Source organism: Mustela lutreola, chromosome 5, assembly GCF_030435805.1.
Source record: "Mustela lutreola isolate mMusLut2 chromosome 5, mMusLut2.pri, whole genome shotgun sequence".
Classification (NCBI taxonomy): Eukaryota; Metazoa; Chordata; class Mammalia; order Carnivora; family Mustelidae; genus Mustela; species Mustela lutreola.
The window spans coordinates 8,946,560-8,962,002 of record NC_081294.1 but is presented as its reverse complement, the minus strand read 5'-3'; the positions used below and the strand labels follow the sequence as shown (position 1 = coordinate 8,962,002).

The 15,443-nt window shown below is 47.3% G+C and overlaps 1 protein-coding gene across 5 annotated transcripts in view; it reads left to right on the top strand.

Annotated features, from left to right (window-relative positions):
* The window catches only part of CTNND2 (catenin delta 2), a 907,536-nt gene that overhangs the window by 531,102 nt on the left and 360,991 nt on the right, over positions 1–15,443 (top strand). For all 5 annotated transcript variants that reach the window (XM_059173665.1, XM_059173663.1, XM_059173667.1 and 2 more), the window contains one exon: positions 287–854. In XM_059173665.1, the coding sequence (XP_059029648.1) occupies positions 287–854 (568 nt within the window). The remainder of the gene's footprint in view (positions 1–286; positions 855–15,443) is intronic.

Below are 15,443 nucleotides of genomic sequence, written 5' to 3'. Positions count from 1 at the left end.
GTCCCGCTCCCAGACGTGATTCCCGCGCCGCTGTCGCCGGCCCGGGCCGGCCAGGGGTCCCTCCTGGCGGAAGAGCCCGGGCGCGAGAAGGTCGCGGGGCCGCCTTGTCCTGCGTCCCGCTCCCGCGCGCGGTGCCGCCGAGCGCCCGAGGTGCCCCCCAACCCCGGCCTGGGGGGCGGGGGCGGCGGCGGCGCGGGGAAAGGTTGCGGGGGGCGGAGAGGGGAGGAGGCGGGGGCTTTGCTTCCCGCTGGCTGAGCGCGCGTGTCCTCTCCTCTCCCGCGCACAGGGCACCACGAGCCGCGCGGCGCACCTGGCGGGGCCCGAGCCCGCGCCGCCGCCGCCGCCGCCGCCGCGGGAGCCGTTCGCGCCCAGCCTGGGCAGCGCCTTCCACCTGCCCGACGCGCCGCCCGCCGCCGCCGCCGCCGCCGCGCTCTACTACTCCAGCTCCACGCTGCCCGCGCCGCCGCGCGGGGGCTCCCCGCTGGCCGCGCCGCAGGGCGGCTCGCCCACCAAGCTGCAGCGCGGCGGCTCGGCCCCCGAGGGCGCCGCCTACGCCGCGCCGCGCGGCTCCTCGCCCAAGCAGTCGCCCAGCCGCCTGGCCAAGTCCTACAGCACCAGCTCGCCCATCAACATCGTCGTGTCCTCGGCCGGCCTGTCCCCGATCCGCGTGACCTCGCCCCCCACCGTGCAGTCCACCATCTCCTCCTCGCCCATCCACCAGCTGAGCTCCACCATCGGCACGTACGCCACCCTGTCGCCCACCAAGCGCCTGGTCCACGCGTCCGAGCAGTACAGCAAGCACTCGCAGGAGCTGTATGCCACGGCCACCCTCCAGAGGCCGGGCAGCCTGGCAGGTAACCCGCTCGCCGGGCACTTTGCGCGGCTTCGCCCGCGGGGGCGGGGGGAGGAGGCGGCGGGCGGGGTGGGGGGGGGGGACGCGACCGGGGCGCTCCGCAGGGGAGCGTGCGGGACGCCGCGGGCCGCGGGCCCTGAGCCGCTCTCGAGCTGGGCGTGTCTGCGGGCCGGGGTGCGGCATCCGCGGGACGTGGGGAGAGCCAGGGCGTCCCCAGGCTACGTTAGTGTCTAGACTAAAACATGCCCGTTACTTCTTGGGAAGTAACGCAGTCTCAAACTAACGGCTCTCCGCCTCTCAGTCTTTCTCTCGTGCCCCAATCCGAAGTCTAAGACATCCATAAAATTAAGTCAAGTGTAACAAAGACCCACGCAGACCTGTTGATGATATCCAGAAGAAGAGCAAAGCAAATAAAAACTGCAGAATCTCTGTGATCACCTGCAGTTACCCACATGCCATTGTAGAAAAATGGGCGAGTTTTCCCAAAGCAGCCATTCAGTTTACATAGATTTGCAGAGTAGTGAAAAAGTAACCAACGATTCATTGCCTTGAATTGGTACTACTTTGTTATGGCTCTAATTTCTTCAAAATTTTTAAAAATATTTTGTCTAAATTTAGTTACTGGGAGAAGCAAAGGACTCCCCCATACCCGTTGCAGTTACATAGTTTCCAACAAGGGGGGAAAGTAACCATGAGGAAGTCCTTGAACTTGTTACCTGCTTACTAAGGGAAGAAGGGGTTGGGCTGGGCTGCGTTTGTGATAAGAAACCTGCTTTTCTCTGCCAGTTGGGAAGAGGTGACATTTCTGTGGTCCTTATGACCATCAAACACCAGGCTGTGCTGGGGATTCTCTGCTGGTATCACCATCTGCTCCGCTCAAGCAAGCCACTGTGATTGAAAGACTAATGTTTTGTCTCCTAAAGCACCTGACAACGAACCCAGATTTATTGTTGATTTTTTTTTCCTCTTATGAAAGTATTTGGTAATTGTGTCACTCTAGTAACAGATGCTGTGCTCATATGTTTCCTTTCTTGACATAAATAGATGACTGAAGATAAATAGGATTAAAAAAAAAAAAAGGAACTTGTTGCATACAAGAGGCAGGTGGCCAAAGGCTGCTGTAATTCAGCAGAGTAATTGCCAGTGTGGACCGGCGTGTTGTAACAGGATGCAGGCTGGAATTCCACTGCCGCCAAATTAAGCTAGCTGTGTTTTACTGAAATGGAAATATTCTCTCTCAGACAGAGTTTTGGAGGTAGCTGATCATTAATGCCGACCCAGGGGCTGAACCAAAGTTAAGGACTGGGGATTAGCAGTCTGGATGGCACAGGTGGCTAGGAGCCACGCAGGGAAACTTTGTGTATGTAAGTTTGGAAGCACTGTTTCATACACTTGTAAAATAAGTTACTAGATCAGGCAAGGAGTGGGGAGCCAACCTCAGAGCTTGTAGGGGACTGAAACCGCCCTCTTGCCCTTCTCAGTGGCCACAGGGGACAGATCCTGAGTCCCAGAGGGCCCTGTGGCTTGCCAACAGCCATTTCATTTCCTGCGCAAACCTGGGGAAAGAAACCAAGAGTTTAGCTTCCAGCTCTTTCCCCTGCTAATTATATGTCCTAACCGCGTGCTTGCTCCCCTTGATTGTCTTTGTGCAAATACGGAGTATGGGTCTGTTGGAGGGTTTGGGGAGTGTGAATGGGCCAGAAGGAAAGCCTCGCTGCTCTTTACAGCACTGAATTTAGGAAGAGGTTTTAAAAGTAAATATGTGGTGAAAATCACTTACCCTCTGTAAAATCTTGAATGAGTGTTTGAGAGTTTGATGTCAGGGTGTGTGTGTTTGGGGATAGAAAGGTACAGGCCAGAGAGAGGAGCACTTCCCTGAGCTCCCCACAATTCCTTGTGCCTTCTCTTGTCTCTGCACTTTCAGGTGTTCATTAGATTTTCTGACCATATTTCATCATGCTACCTGGTAGGGAAAAAAAAAAAATCAACGTGCCATGGAGGATTCTTAATTTTAGAGCTACAATGAACGCTTTAATGTTTGAGTTATTTGTTCCAAATGCATGCTTTTAAATATGCATTTAAAGGTTTTTCTCATGCAAATTGCTGCTGATGGTTTTTGAGTTTAAAATTACTCTGTAACTCCGCATAAATTCTTGAGTGGCAGAAGATCCTATTGCCCCTTTAGAAATTAGAAAAGGATGGCCCAGGAAAGGCATGGGGACAGACTCTAACATTTGCAAGAAATCCGGAAGAGTGGAGCTTGGGGACCCCACCCCTAATCTGTGTGCCTGATACCATTCCAGGCATCGGAAAGGTCGGGGCCACCTAGTTTGCTAATCGAAAGCACGATTGAAGTCAAGGTTGAAAAATAGCTTTTGGGTGTTCGGGGTTGTGATTTTGGAGATTGGTCACTGATAACTACAAAGTACAAATATGGGCTAGAAAGTGACTTTCACTATTGAATGAGTTCCTTCATTTAATAACAATTCAGCACCTCTTGCGTTCCGGCACAGATGCAGACCCTGGGGATACGGCAGTGACCGATACCAACCCAACTGCTTGGCCTCATTTCAAATAGAGAAGACAGAAAATCAGCAAGATAAGTAGTTTTGGTAGAGCGGCCAGGGAACGCTGTAATGAGGAGGTGACTTTTGAGTCCGTCATGAAGGAAGTGAGGGAGCTGACCATATTAATACCTGGGGAACCGCATGCTGAACAGAAGGACTAGCAAGTTCGAAGGCTGGTAAAGGCAGGCATGTTGATATGTTTGCAGAAGAGCAAAGAGTCCAGTGGGGGTGGATCAGACAGAAGGAGGGCAAAGAAGTGACATGCGGTCAGCCAGCCCAGCCGCCGGGTGGGAGTGAGAGGGAGAGCCTCGAAGTCTTGTTGAGGACTTGAGGTGGCCGGCTGTGCCGAGTCCGCGGGAGCCATTGAGGACCTGAGCAGCGGAGTGACACAAGCTGACTTCGTTTCTAACAGCGTCTCTCAGGCTGCTGTGGAGAATCCATTGTAAGGGATGGAGAGCAGAAGCCAGATTACCAGTAGGGGGTTATGGCAGGAAATGTAAGCAGGAGAGAATTATGACTTGGGTCGGGATGGTACCAAGGGAGGTTATAAAAAGTAGTATTCGGCCTCATATATACAGTAGAGCTGACTAGATTGTCTCACAGGCTAGACTGTCTCACAGACCCAACACCCAGAGCAGAGTCCCTGTGGGCTGAGGTGGGGCCTGCTAGAGGATGTAGTTGGACGAGAGGCGGTGCTGGTAAGTATGAAGATCTTGGTTTTGAACACGGGCTGTCTGTCCAACAGACTCAAAATACACGTGAACTTAGACAACTGGATTCGTAGGTAAGAGTTCAGGGGAGAAGCCCAGGCAAGAGACTGACACGAGGGAGCCGTAAGCAGGTGGATGGTATTGAAGACCATGGAGCTGCAGGAGATTGCCCAGGGAGAAAGTGTAGAGAGAAGAGGTCCACGGACCGAACTGACTGGCCCCACAGATGCAAAGGTCTGGGAGTTGAGAAGGAGGCAGCAAAAGTAAGAGATAAGCTGAAGTGTAGGTCAGTGTCGTTTCTGAGAAGCCAAGAGAAGAGCATCTTGGGGCAGAAGATCAGGATACTATGTCGAGTGTGATTAAGAAGTCAAGGCAAAGGAAGACTGTTCAGTGACTTTGTGGAAGAGTGTCAGTGAAGGATGGTGGGGGAGTCCTCCCGGATGGGGGATGGGGGGTGGGGATGGAGGGTGGGGCAATCCTCCCGGATGGGGGATGGGGTGGGGGCTGGTCCACAAAACAGGGGGAAGAGGAAAACTGGAGACTAAAAAAATGTGCATACTCTTTCCAAGCAGTTTTTATTGCTTAGCTACAATCTTCTCCAGAGATTCAAGGTTCTATCTGAGGATTTCAAACCATTAGTCGTAGGGACACTTGGTAAAGAACATTCCCTGCCATTTTCCACTAGATCTTCCCAGTGGCCAAACTTTATAAAGTGTGGGCAGAAATCTGGGAGTTCCAGCTCTTGGAAAACACCAAACTCAGATTAATCCTAGAAAAGTGTGCTTTCTCAGCTGTTAGGTCATCAGGATGTGAAGACGTCTTAAAATATTTTCTTTCTACCTCCTTCTCTTCCTCCTTGGTATGTCTTTTCATCATACAATGGTGCCCGAGTGGAAACCCCTCTCTGCCTTGTCCAGGGTGTGCATAACACACCCTCTTGAAGTTTTTCTGCCATCTGGGGGGTCAGAGTAGTATCTATTTGTCTAATTTAGACATAAATAAGGTAACATGTAGAAGGTACTATCATATTACCGGCCTCAATAAAAGTCAATTCGTTTCATTTAATAATACCGCCATACTAACTTGGGTGTGTTACCGCCATACTAACTTGGGTGTGTACCAAAGAAGTCCTTCATTTTTGCTTCAGACACAGAGATCGTTGAGTCTGAGAACATATCTGTGTCTGTGTTGGACAGACAGAGATTGGTGACAGATCTTCTTTGCCCTCAACAGACCTGGTTTCAGAACAGATACATGAATGGACAGTCTTACTCCCCATGCTGAGATGCGGTAGATGTGGGTTCTGGGGGAACCTCCTGCAGGGACATCTTACAGTGGTGTCATATGTGGGCTGTGGACGCCTCCTTGACATGGTAGCTCCAGGGCTGAGTGGTGTAGACGGAACTAGTGCGGAATGGTAGCTGGAGTCAAGTCCAAGAGTAGAGAAGGTGGGGAGGGGGGGTGAGAAGGGGGTGGGTAGAGAGTTCCAGCAGATCAGGGTTTCCTGTGCCAGAAATGGATGGTAGAGGTCATGGGGGAAAGGGTGCAGGGGAGGGGGAAAGAGTGGAGAGTAGAGGAGATGAGTAGAGTAGTAAAAGGCGTGTAATTGGGTCCCTCCCTCAGACAGCTGACATGATCCTGTTTGCATGTTAAAAATTCCATTCTGGGGACTGAGTGGAGGGTAGATTTACAAAAAGCAGGCAAGGAAACACTTGGGAAGGCATTGGAGTAGCCCATCCCTGCTCCTGGGGCTAGTTGTAGAAATTCCTCCTGCCCCACCCCCCAACCCCTCCACACACCTGTTTTGCAATGTGGCTGTTCAACTGGTAGAGGAAGAAAGCTAAATAAACGCATAACTAGTTCTTACATTTCTCCCTCGACAGAGAGGTTGCTTAATTTTTTTTTCTTTTTGAGAGTTTAAGAGTTAAATTTATTCCCTTTGGGCATGATGAATAAAAGTATGTTTTTAAAAACCCTATACTGCCGTATAAGGCCTTTGCTACATGCCAGGCATTGTGTCGGACACTTTGCAAACTGTATCTCATGTGGTTTCCAACAGCTTAAGAAGGAAAGTGTGATTTTTGCCGCATCCTACAGATTTGGAAACTGAGGCTTTTCAGTGAGAAATTCCTTGCCTGGAGTTACTTGGCTTCGAAGTGAGGGGGATGTGATTTGAACCTAGATCACTTTGAGTCCAGCTTCTCTAAACTCTTAAGCATGCATGATACAGGGGTAGAGGCAGTATATTTTTTTGTTATCAAAGAGAAACACCAAGAATATTGAAATACAGTGCCAGTTTTTAACTTATTTAAGTAACTAGCGTCTTTGAAGAAAGCAAAAAATATCTCAACAATGTGTCAATATCCCATTCAATATGACTTTACCAGTACATATTTTTTTGTTCTCTTTTGTAAAGGAAACAGCGTGAGCCTTTCATTTTCTGCTTTGGAGTAAAAGTAATCCTATTAGAAGGAGAAATCTGAGTTGTAAATACATATTAAAGTGAAGTCAAACCTCAGATGCTTATTTTCAGGCAAAAAATGAGATGAATTAAAGGCAAATTCTTAACCAATGATTACAGTCAAAATTGGCTTCATAGGGACAAGAGTTTGATCAAGGCACGTCCATCTCTGACCTCTGCCAAGTGGACTTAAACTGAGTATTTAGAGTATCACATACTACATAGAGATCCCAAATGCCACATATTTGGTGATTTCCACTCCATTCTTCGGCTTGTTAATGATGCCGGGTGCACCTGTTGTAAGAAAGGGAGAAGCCCCACCCAATTCCATGTAAAAGCTTTGCAGGTTCTGCTGTCAGGTTTCAGAGGAAACTGGAATTCTACCCAAATAATAATCAAGTTTGTTTAACACACAACCCTGGGGGCGTGGGCCGAATGCAGCACAGTGTCTGGCAGCCGCTGCTCCTTTCAGTTACATTTCCCGGAGGTGATCTTTCCCTGATAGTGGACAGTCACTCTATCAGTTTTCGTGAACTTTCTGCTTACCTGTAAGTAAAACAAAAATTTTTAGTTTAGATTTAGTAATTTGAATGTGATCAGCCTGTGATATAAGTCAACACTTTAATCTTCTTTCAGGAGCTGCAAAGGCTAATTTTCAACCAGTACTTCCTGGGGGGGTGGGATTGGAAATAGACCTCCCTGGGGTCTCCTCCCCAGTCTCAGAAGTTCTAGGCATTCCCTGCTGGCCATGCCCCTCAGGCCCAGCTTCTTCCTCAGAAGTTCTGGATCTCCAAGCTCAGCCCCAGTCCCGGCTGTGTTCTAGATGAGCACATAATAGAGTCTCTCTCCTGCCTCCCAACCATCCTCCCCTGCCTCTGCCAACAAAGTGATTGTTCCGTCAGCTGTTTGGCCTTTAGAGTTCTGGAACCTGCTTTTACAAGCAGGGAACTCACACCACAGTGGTCTCGTGGAAGCCCACTGTTTCCACGCTTTCCCTCGGAGAGCACGGAGACAAAAATGTCTTCAGCAAATGTCCTCTGTACTTGTGGATCCCTGCCTCCATCTTCCTAGAGCCCAGGATGGACAGAAATGGTGATCAGACAGTCTTCATAAAGTCACTCTTGTTTTGGCGTCTGATTTCCGACCTCTCTACGTCCACACCAAACTGGCAGCAAGGGATACGGTCATTAGCATCCCATTATAACAAGTTAGTGGCTGGACCTGGAACTAAGTGTGTGGGATGCTGGGTGGCCCAGAAGGCCTACCTGATGGCTTTTCTTTTGATGCACAGAAACTAATACTTCCCTTCCCTTCCTACCCCATGGCAGCCTTGTTAGTTAAAGTGGGGCCAACAGGTCTTTTTTGTACCTTTGTAGGAAAGTGACAACTTTATGTAGAATTCTAACAAAGCCTTTCCAGTATCAGCGACACTTATATGACTTTGATCATGCTTTAATTTAACTAGGAAAGTATAAATTAAAAAATGAGACTGAGTCTTGGACAGTGGTTCAGGATGGCACACTGTGTCCATGCATTGGGCTCCCCTCTGTCCAGACCCTCAGAAAAAAAAAAAAAAAAAAAGTAAAGAGAGACAAAAACACAGAGGCCAGCAGGCCATAAATTTTCTAGAAAGCAAAATAGACAGGAGTGATGAGCAATTAAAACATAGGATTTTCTCCCAAGAATCAGCTCTGCCATCATGGCAGTCTTCTGTGAGTTCTTAGACGGGCTCAGTTGTCAGAGTTGAGCTGGGATCTGGGGAGAGACATGGGGCTAAAGATGGAAAGATTCACTGAAAGTCGGTGCTTGACCCAACTTGAAGTCAGCTTCTTCCTCCCACTCACATATCCTCTCTGCTACCAAGATGGCGACCCTGCGGCCAGTGCTTATTCCAAGAGGAAGCGCAGGCGTGGTCTCCTGAAGAAACTGGACAAACTGGGAAAGTTGGGCTCTGGCTTGGCTGCGGGTGGCCTGGATGAAGTTTGTATTACACAGGCACGTAGGCAGTGTGCTGGAAGAAGCCTGTGCTGCCCTTCACCCTCTCATGCTCAAGGAAGGATGCCAACCCTCCCTGTCATGAATTCTAACTCAGGGTTGTTTAGTGGGGAATACTTCCACTTACGTTGTAGTAGGAGAAACAATGGCCTGGTTTTTCTTTCTCAAATATGATAAATTAGTAGGGATTACTGAGGAGTTGGGAAGAATTAGTGACATGAAAAAAAAAGAAATAGGAAAATGAACCACCTCTCAGAAGAAACACATAATTTACAGAATAAAAGAGATGAAAGGAAACAAGGAAAAACTTTAGAATCGGTACTGAGAAGGATTTAAGAAGATTTTGTGTTTGTTAAATAAGAACTGGCTGATGCATGAGAGGATCAAAGAACAAGAAAATCTTGATAGGCTGCAAAAATATCGCTTCCCAAATAAAACCTTTGATAGAACGAGTGGGGAAATAGTCAAGGAAATGGAGTCCTCAGAAGGTAGCCATATAGGGAAGGAGACAGAAGCTCTGAGAGTAATGCAATGATCATGTACACGAGACACAGTCAAGAATCTAACACTGGATCCCCAGAAAGAGAATGGAGGGAAGCAGGCTACCCAAGAAGTAACATGGCCACCGTTCCTCAGGGCCAAGGGACCTGTACCTTCATAGGAAATGCTCTCCTGCTCAGAATAGGACATTTTCCCATTCTATGCCATGAAATGTCAAAGCCCCAGCATAAGCACCCTAAGGCCTCTGGAAGCAAATGGAACAGATGCCCCGTCCAGATTTGCATTAGCAACACTGTGGAGGGGGAGGGGTAAAGACCAAGCAGGTGATGCCCTCAAAGTTCTGAGCGAAAGTTATTTTTAACCTGAAATCTATACCTAGATTTACCCATCCAAATTATCCACCTAAAGGCAGAATCAAAGATTTTCAGTCTCGCTGGTACCGATACAATGGATTTCCTATGCCCCTTTCCTAGAAAGTTGCAGCATTCGGCGGCTGCAGGTGTCCCAGGTGAATTAAGGGCATAAAGCGCGTGCGCACGGTGCCCAGGAACCCGCGCGCGCTGACCAGCAGGGTGGCGCGGAGAAGTCTCGGGGGGGTGGCCGGGGGGGACATAGCTGGGCAGTAAGCTCGCAACAAGGAAAGGTGGGACCTGCCACGTACATGTTGACGGTTGTGAATGTTGGCCTAAGTCCCAAAGAGTCTGGGTAATTTTCTGAGGGCTGAACGAGTAAAAGAATGAGGAAGAATAATGAGTATAATTGCAGATGAGGGAGGAAGAATTGTTCATGCATTGCTTTGGGTTCTGCAAATCCAGGAGGCGATGGTTAAGAGCATGGTTGAGGCCAGGTAGACGTGTGTGTGTCTGCCTGGTTACTAGTTGGTTCCATCAGTTACCTTAGAGAGTTGAGTTCAGTTCAACAAGTCTTTCCTGAGCACCTGTTTTGTGCTGAGTGTTCTAGGTGGTGGACACACGTCTGTAAACAACAGAGGCCAAAGGCCCTGTCCTCTTGGAGATCTGGTCTACTGTGGGTCGGATATCCTATAGTATGAAGAGTCATGGGGAAAAAGAGTAGGGATGTCGGAGGGTTGGGCAGGTAGGAAGCTCTCCATGATAGGGTATATTGAGCAAACCCTTAAAACAATGAGATAGGAACCTCTGTGCGTATCTGGGGAGGAATGGCCCAGGCAGAGGGAACAGCTAGTGCAAAGGTCCTGAGGTGAAACCATGCTTGGCCTGTTTGGGGAACAAAATAGGCCCTCTCTGAGATTGTGTATCCTTCAGTGGGGATAACAGTACTGTGACAATTACACAAGACATCACAAGGATCATATAAGATGGAACACTTCCTACCACTTGTTCATTAACGCACCCACATTAAAGGACTTAGTGGATTTTAACTATTGTTACTGTGGACAACCATGGCACCAGCCAAGCTCTACTGGAATGTCAGATGTAAATAAGATGGAAGTGATCATTTCAGGGGTCTTTTAGGACTGGAAGGAGGGTGGGAGTGCCATTAGTTCCAGAGTAGTTTATAATGCTATATCGTTGTGATACGAGCTAGGGGAGAGGCCCAAGGCCTGGAGCATCCTGAAAGGCACATCCTGATGGGGAGATCAGGAAAGGAAACAATTCTTGGTGGAGGCAGCATCTGAGGTTGGGCTGAACAGAACACCCCTGTGACAGATGCAAACACAAGAGACTTATAGCTTGGGAGGGTCGGGTCTCAGTTATGAATGAACTGCCCAGTGGTGCATGAGTCCTGGTGGCTTTAAGGTCAGGCTTGGGCACTGACGGCATGCCGGCTGCACACTGTCCAGGGTCTGCTCTCCTGCATTCCCTCGGAGAAGGTCTGACCCCATTGGGGAGGCATTGGGGAGCTAGTGACAGCTTTCCTGAGAAGGATTTCTTTATCCCACTTTAAAAAAGTTTTTTTTATCATTTTTCTGAAAATTTTATTTATCTATCTATCTATCTATTTGAAAGAGAAAAAGCATGAGCAGGAGGAAGGGCAGAGGGAGGAGCAGACTCTCCGCTGAGCAGAGAACGTGATGCTGGACTTGACCCCAGGACTCTGAGATCATGACCTGAGCCAAAGGCGGCTGCTTAACTGACTGAGCTGCCCAGGTGCCCTCACTTTTTTTTTTTTTTTTTTTTTTAAATAAGGGGTCATGAGATATTTTTTGAAAGTATAAATTATCTGGAAGGCCCTGTAAGCTTCTTTTCGCTTAAGGTCAAGGATCCCAGAAGCCTGCACGTGGTCATTTGAGACATTGATTGGAGGCAGGGTGAGGGTGTGGGGGACGTTTGAAGAGAAGCGGATTAAAATGGGACCAGTTCTGCTCCCCCCACCTCTGAAATGGACCAACGCACGGGCAATTCCCTTCTCCCTCTTTGTGAGCCGGGCCAGGCTATGTGCCCCCAAAAGCTTTGCTGGTCCTGATCCCTGAGAGTCCGTCTCGTTTCCCCAGCGCTGCAGATCCGAGAGGTGGCAAGCAGAAACGGGTATCTACCGGGCAGCTGCTTTGAGATATACTGTGCCATCAGGGAGGGGAACGACAGAACATGAGGAGACTATGTGTGGAGATGCACACAGAGTAATTAGGTCTGGAAGCCAGAAACAGGTGTACCGGTCGCTCTTGGCCACGCCCACCATGCTTTCCCGGCCCGGTCCCCAGGACTCAGCCGTGGGGAGAGCCTGGCAGATGTCCCACCCGGGGTGAGGGGTTTCTCCTGCTCTCCAGGCTCCGTGCTGCTGAACTTCAAGTCAGCAGGACAATGGAGGTAAAATATTCATTGATTACTCCTTTTAGGGTCCAAGTGTCAGTTAACTTGAGCAAACAGACATCCGTGCTCGCCACTCACCTCACATGGGAGCACCGGTTGGATGGTGCATGTTAACGGAGAGGTCTACCTTAATAAACACGATGCTTTTCAATATTTATTTTCTTTTTATCTAAGCAACCGGGATTATGTGGAGACCAGCTATTTTAGTAGATGTACAAATAGCCTTAAATAATTAATAACTTAAACATCTCTCAAAACGCAGTCAGTTTGCGGCCAAGGCTACATCAAAATCCCTCCTGCCACTGTATTTAACTAAGGTGCATTTTGCAGTTGTTAAGAATTTGCCCCGTATTTACTTCATGTATATATGTTCTAATATCTACCATTTTTGCTAATCATATTTTGCATATTCAAAGTAGGAAAAAAATTAGTATTTATATACTTATATATTTACATACTATAAATACTCTTATGTATTTATAGATACATGTAACATTTTGCATTTCTTGTGGAATAACTAACAGGAAATATCTGGAATCTCTAAAGCCTGATGCCAAACGGGTCTGTATGTATAGATTGTGGTGCTGGGTGTTGCCGAAGAACTGATTTTGACACGAAGCAGAAAATCCCCTGAATTATCTTGCAGTCCAGGCAGAGCGTTTGAATCGTGGGCATATGGGCTCTCCGAGGGAAGCTAATGAGACCCCTGCATATTTCAGAACTCCTCAGCAAGCCTCTTCTAGTAGGTATTCAACAAATACATTTCTCAAGATTTTAGTTTTAAGTGACCTCTCCACCCAACGTGGGGCTCGAACTTACAACCCCAAGATCAAGGATCATGTGCTCTACTGACTGAGCCCCCCCAGGAACCCTTCCACAGATATTTCTGACTGACCACTGTCCGGTGCAAGGGTTACATCCCACTGCTAACCGGAAGTCGTCCTTAGCATAGAGAGGAGCACAGAGGTTCCAAGTTCTCAGAATGAGTGAGCGTTAAAAACGTACCAACAGCTGCCAGGGAGACTCAGTTCAGTGCCTCTCAAACATCTTTAAGATAAAGTGTTTCCTCATCTCTGAGCTTCCCAACTCTTTAGGAAGTGGCTTCCTGGATCTTTTAGGCTGTGGTTGCTGCCTTCACAGAGGCAAGGACAGCGTTCTATGGAATGTCACAGGCCGACCTATAGAGCAAACAGCTCTGTACATGGCTCACGAGAAGAGATCATAAAAAACCGATTACGCCTATTCTGTGGGGTCTGTATACTGAGGACCCGGCTAGGATCCTGCGGTTAGAGAAACTTGGCAGCAAAGGGAACCCAAAGAAAACTATTAATTATTTTCGTTGAGTAGACTTTAGTGGTCCCTCAGATTTCTGCTTGCTCTGTAAGTATCTTTAAATAAATCTGATAGCGTTGATTTTTGTCCTGTTGGGCTTCCTAGATGGTGTCTGGGCACACAGGTGCTGTGCCGTTACAGAGGTTCCTTTGCCCACAATGAATCTCAGATGTTGTCTGCATTTCCTGGTGTTTCTGACTTCAGCCTTTGAGCTCCCCTAGAATGGACTGACAATGCGATAAAGTCAAAACCTCCTTTACAAGATAAGCTTCCCTTTAATAGCTGATGCAGAAAAGGGGAGTCTGTATACTTTTCTCTTTAGAATGAAGAAAATACACACACACACACACACACACACACTCACACACAGGTACTCGGGTCTTACACTCATACGCTCAGCTGGTTAGAAGCATATCATACTACGGTCCCTCCGTGACTGAGCCAATTAGTTGGTCATTGTTGACATGACCACACACAGCCCCCGTCACCTTGACCGCCTTCTAGCAAATACATAGTATTTGTTTTGCACTGCATGAGTCAACACAGATCGATTTCTTTGCTGGGAAAGCATTACCTACATCACTACCGAGCCATACGAATTGGTGGTGCAGTCGTAACTTCTTTGGATAAAGAGAGAATGGGTGAGAAATAGGTTAGGAGAATTATAACTACACAGAGGTCTCATCAGAGTTGCCTTGTATGGGGGAATTAATTTTTTAATAAATGGAATGGTATTCCAGTGATAATTATGCATATAGAATGTAGTTACTGATTAGATTCTAAAACACACAATTATTACAGCCTTTAACCAGAAAAGAATCAAGGAAAATTTTTAATCCTCCTAAAAACTATTTATTACACAACAGAACGTCTCTTCTCAGACTCTCTTCTTACATGCCAAATATTATGTCAAGTAAAATGATGAAAATTAAATAAAGTGTTGATCAAGGGATTTAAAAAATGTAAATATAGAGCATGAGTAATCTGTGAAGCAGTCTACTTGCACCCCCCACCCATAAATTATGTTGAAAGTCAATGGTATCTTCTTCTGGAATTATCAGCAGAGCCTCTTTGTGGGTTAGTCAGATACATAAAGGAGTAGGAGAATGATACAGGGAGAATACATTTTAACTTTGCATTATAATAGCTAAATAATTTCTGGAAAGGAATTTGTACAGCCTCTCTGTGCTATAGCTAATTCAATCTGATTTAAAAAAAAAAACAAACAAACAAAAAAAAAACCTGAGTTTGAGATGCTGAGATGCTAAACACCTTAGTTCATGTACATTACAAAATATTTAAACCACTTAATGAAGACAACCACTTTTGTCTGATAAAGCCTTTCTCCTTCCTTGTCTGTGCATTGAGAGTTCCTCCTGTGCCCTTCGATGGGCACATACAACAAACAATGAAAACTCTGCTTCAGTTCTGAAGACTTGTGGTCTTTAAAAGCCAAAGTTAGTCTGTCTGTCCTGCTTTGCATCTCGACAAAAAAAGATGGGTCAGGAGCACCTTGTTTTGGCTCCTTTCCATGGAAATATCCATCGTTACCCATAGTAATTAGGTCCTGAAGCCAGACCACAGATGTACTGTTCGTGTATTGCACTGATGGGGTATTGAGAAGCAGCTGTCGAGAAATAAAATGACACTCATTGAATTTTATCTGCCTTGTTGATAGAGAAGAGCATCTATGTGAATATGAGACTGGCCATTAAAAACTCTGGCAAGTGACTAATAAATAAAGCACCAAATCATAGACCGCTCCGCATCACTAGTTAATTAGGACAATAGGTAGCAGTGTGGCCAGGCTGCTGTCAGTTCCACCCAGAACAGGGCTTTCACTATCAGGGTGGAGATGGAGTTAGATGCAAATTTTAAACAGGAGACCCCCTTCGGGGTAAAATTAGCATTCACAGATCAAACTTGTTTACAAGTTAATGTCAGAAGACTTTAATTACAAGTCTGAAGGCAAGTTACATTGCCCTTCTATACAAAGGTGTTAACAATTCACAGTTCACCCCTGCTAATTTCTTATCTGCTATGTGTCTGCTGAGGACTTGAGGTGTCCAGGTGGAGTGTTTCTGGGTGTCATTCTATCAGCTTCTTCAGAACGTCTCTTACTGGGATCGTTGTGGTTACAGAGAAGTTACTGTCAGAAAGATTTCTCAGTGTTCACAGGATTTGTGATTGTCACTGCAAGGGCCCCTCACTCGCTCACCGGAGGTAGGAAATCCG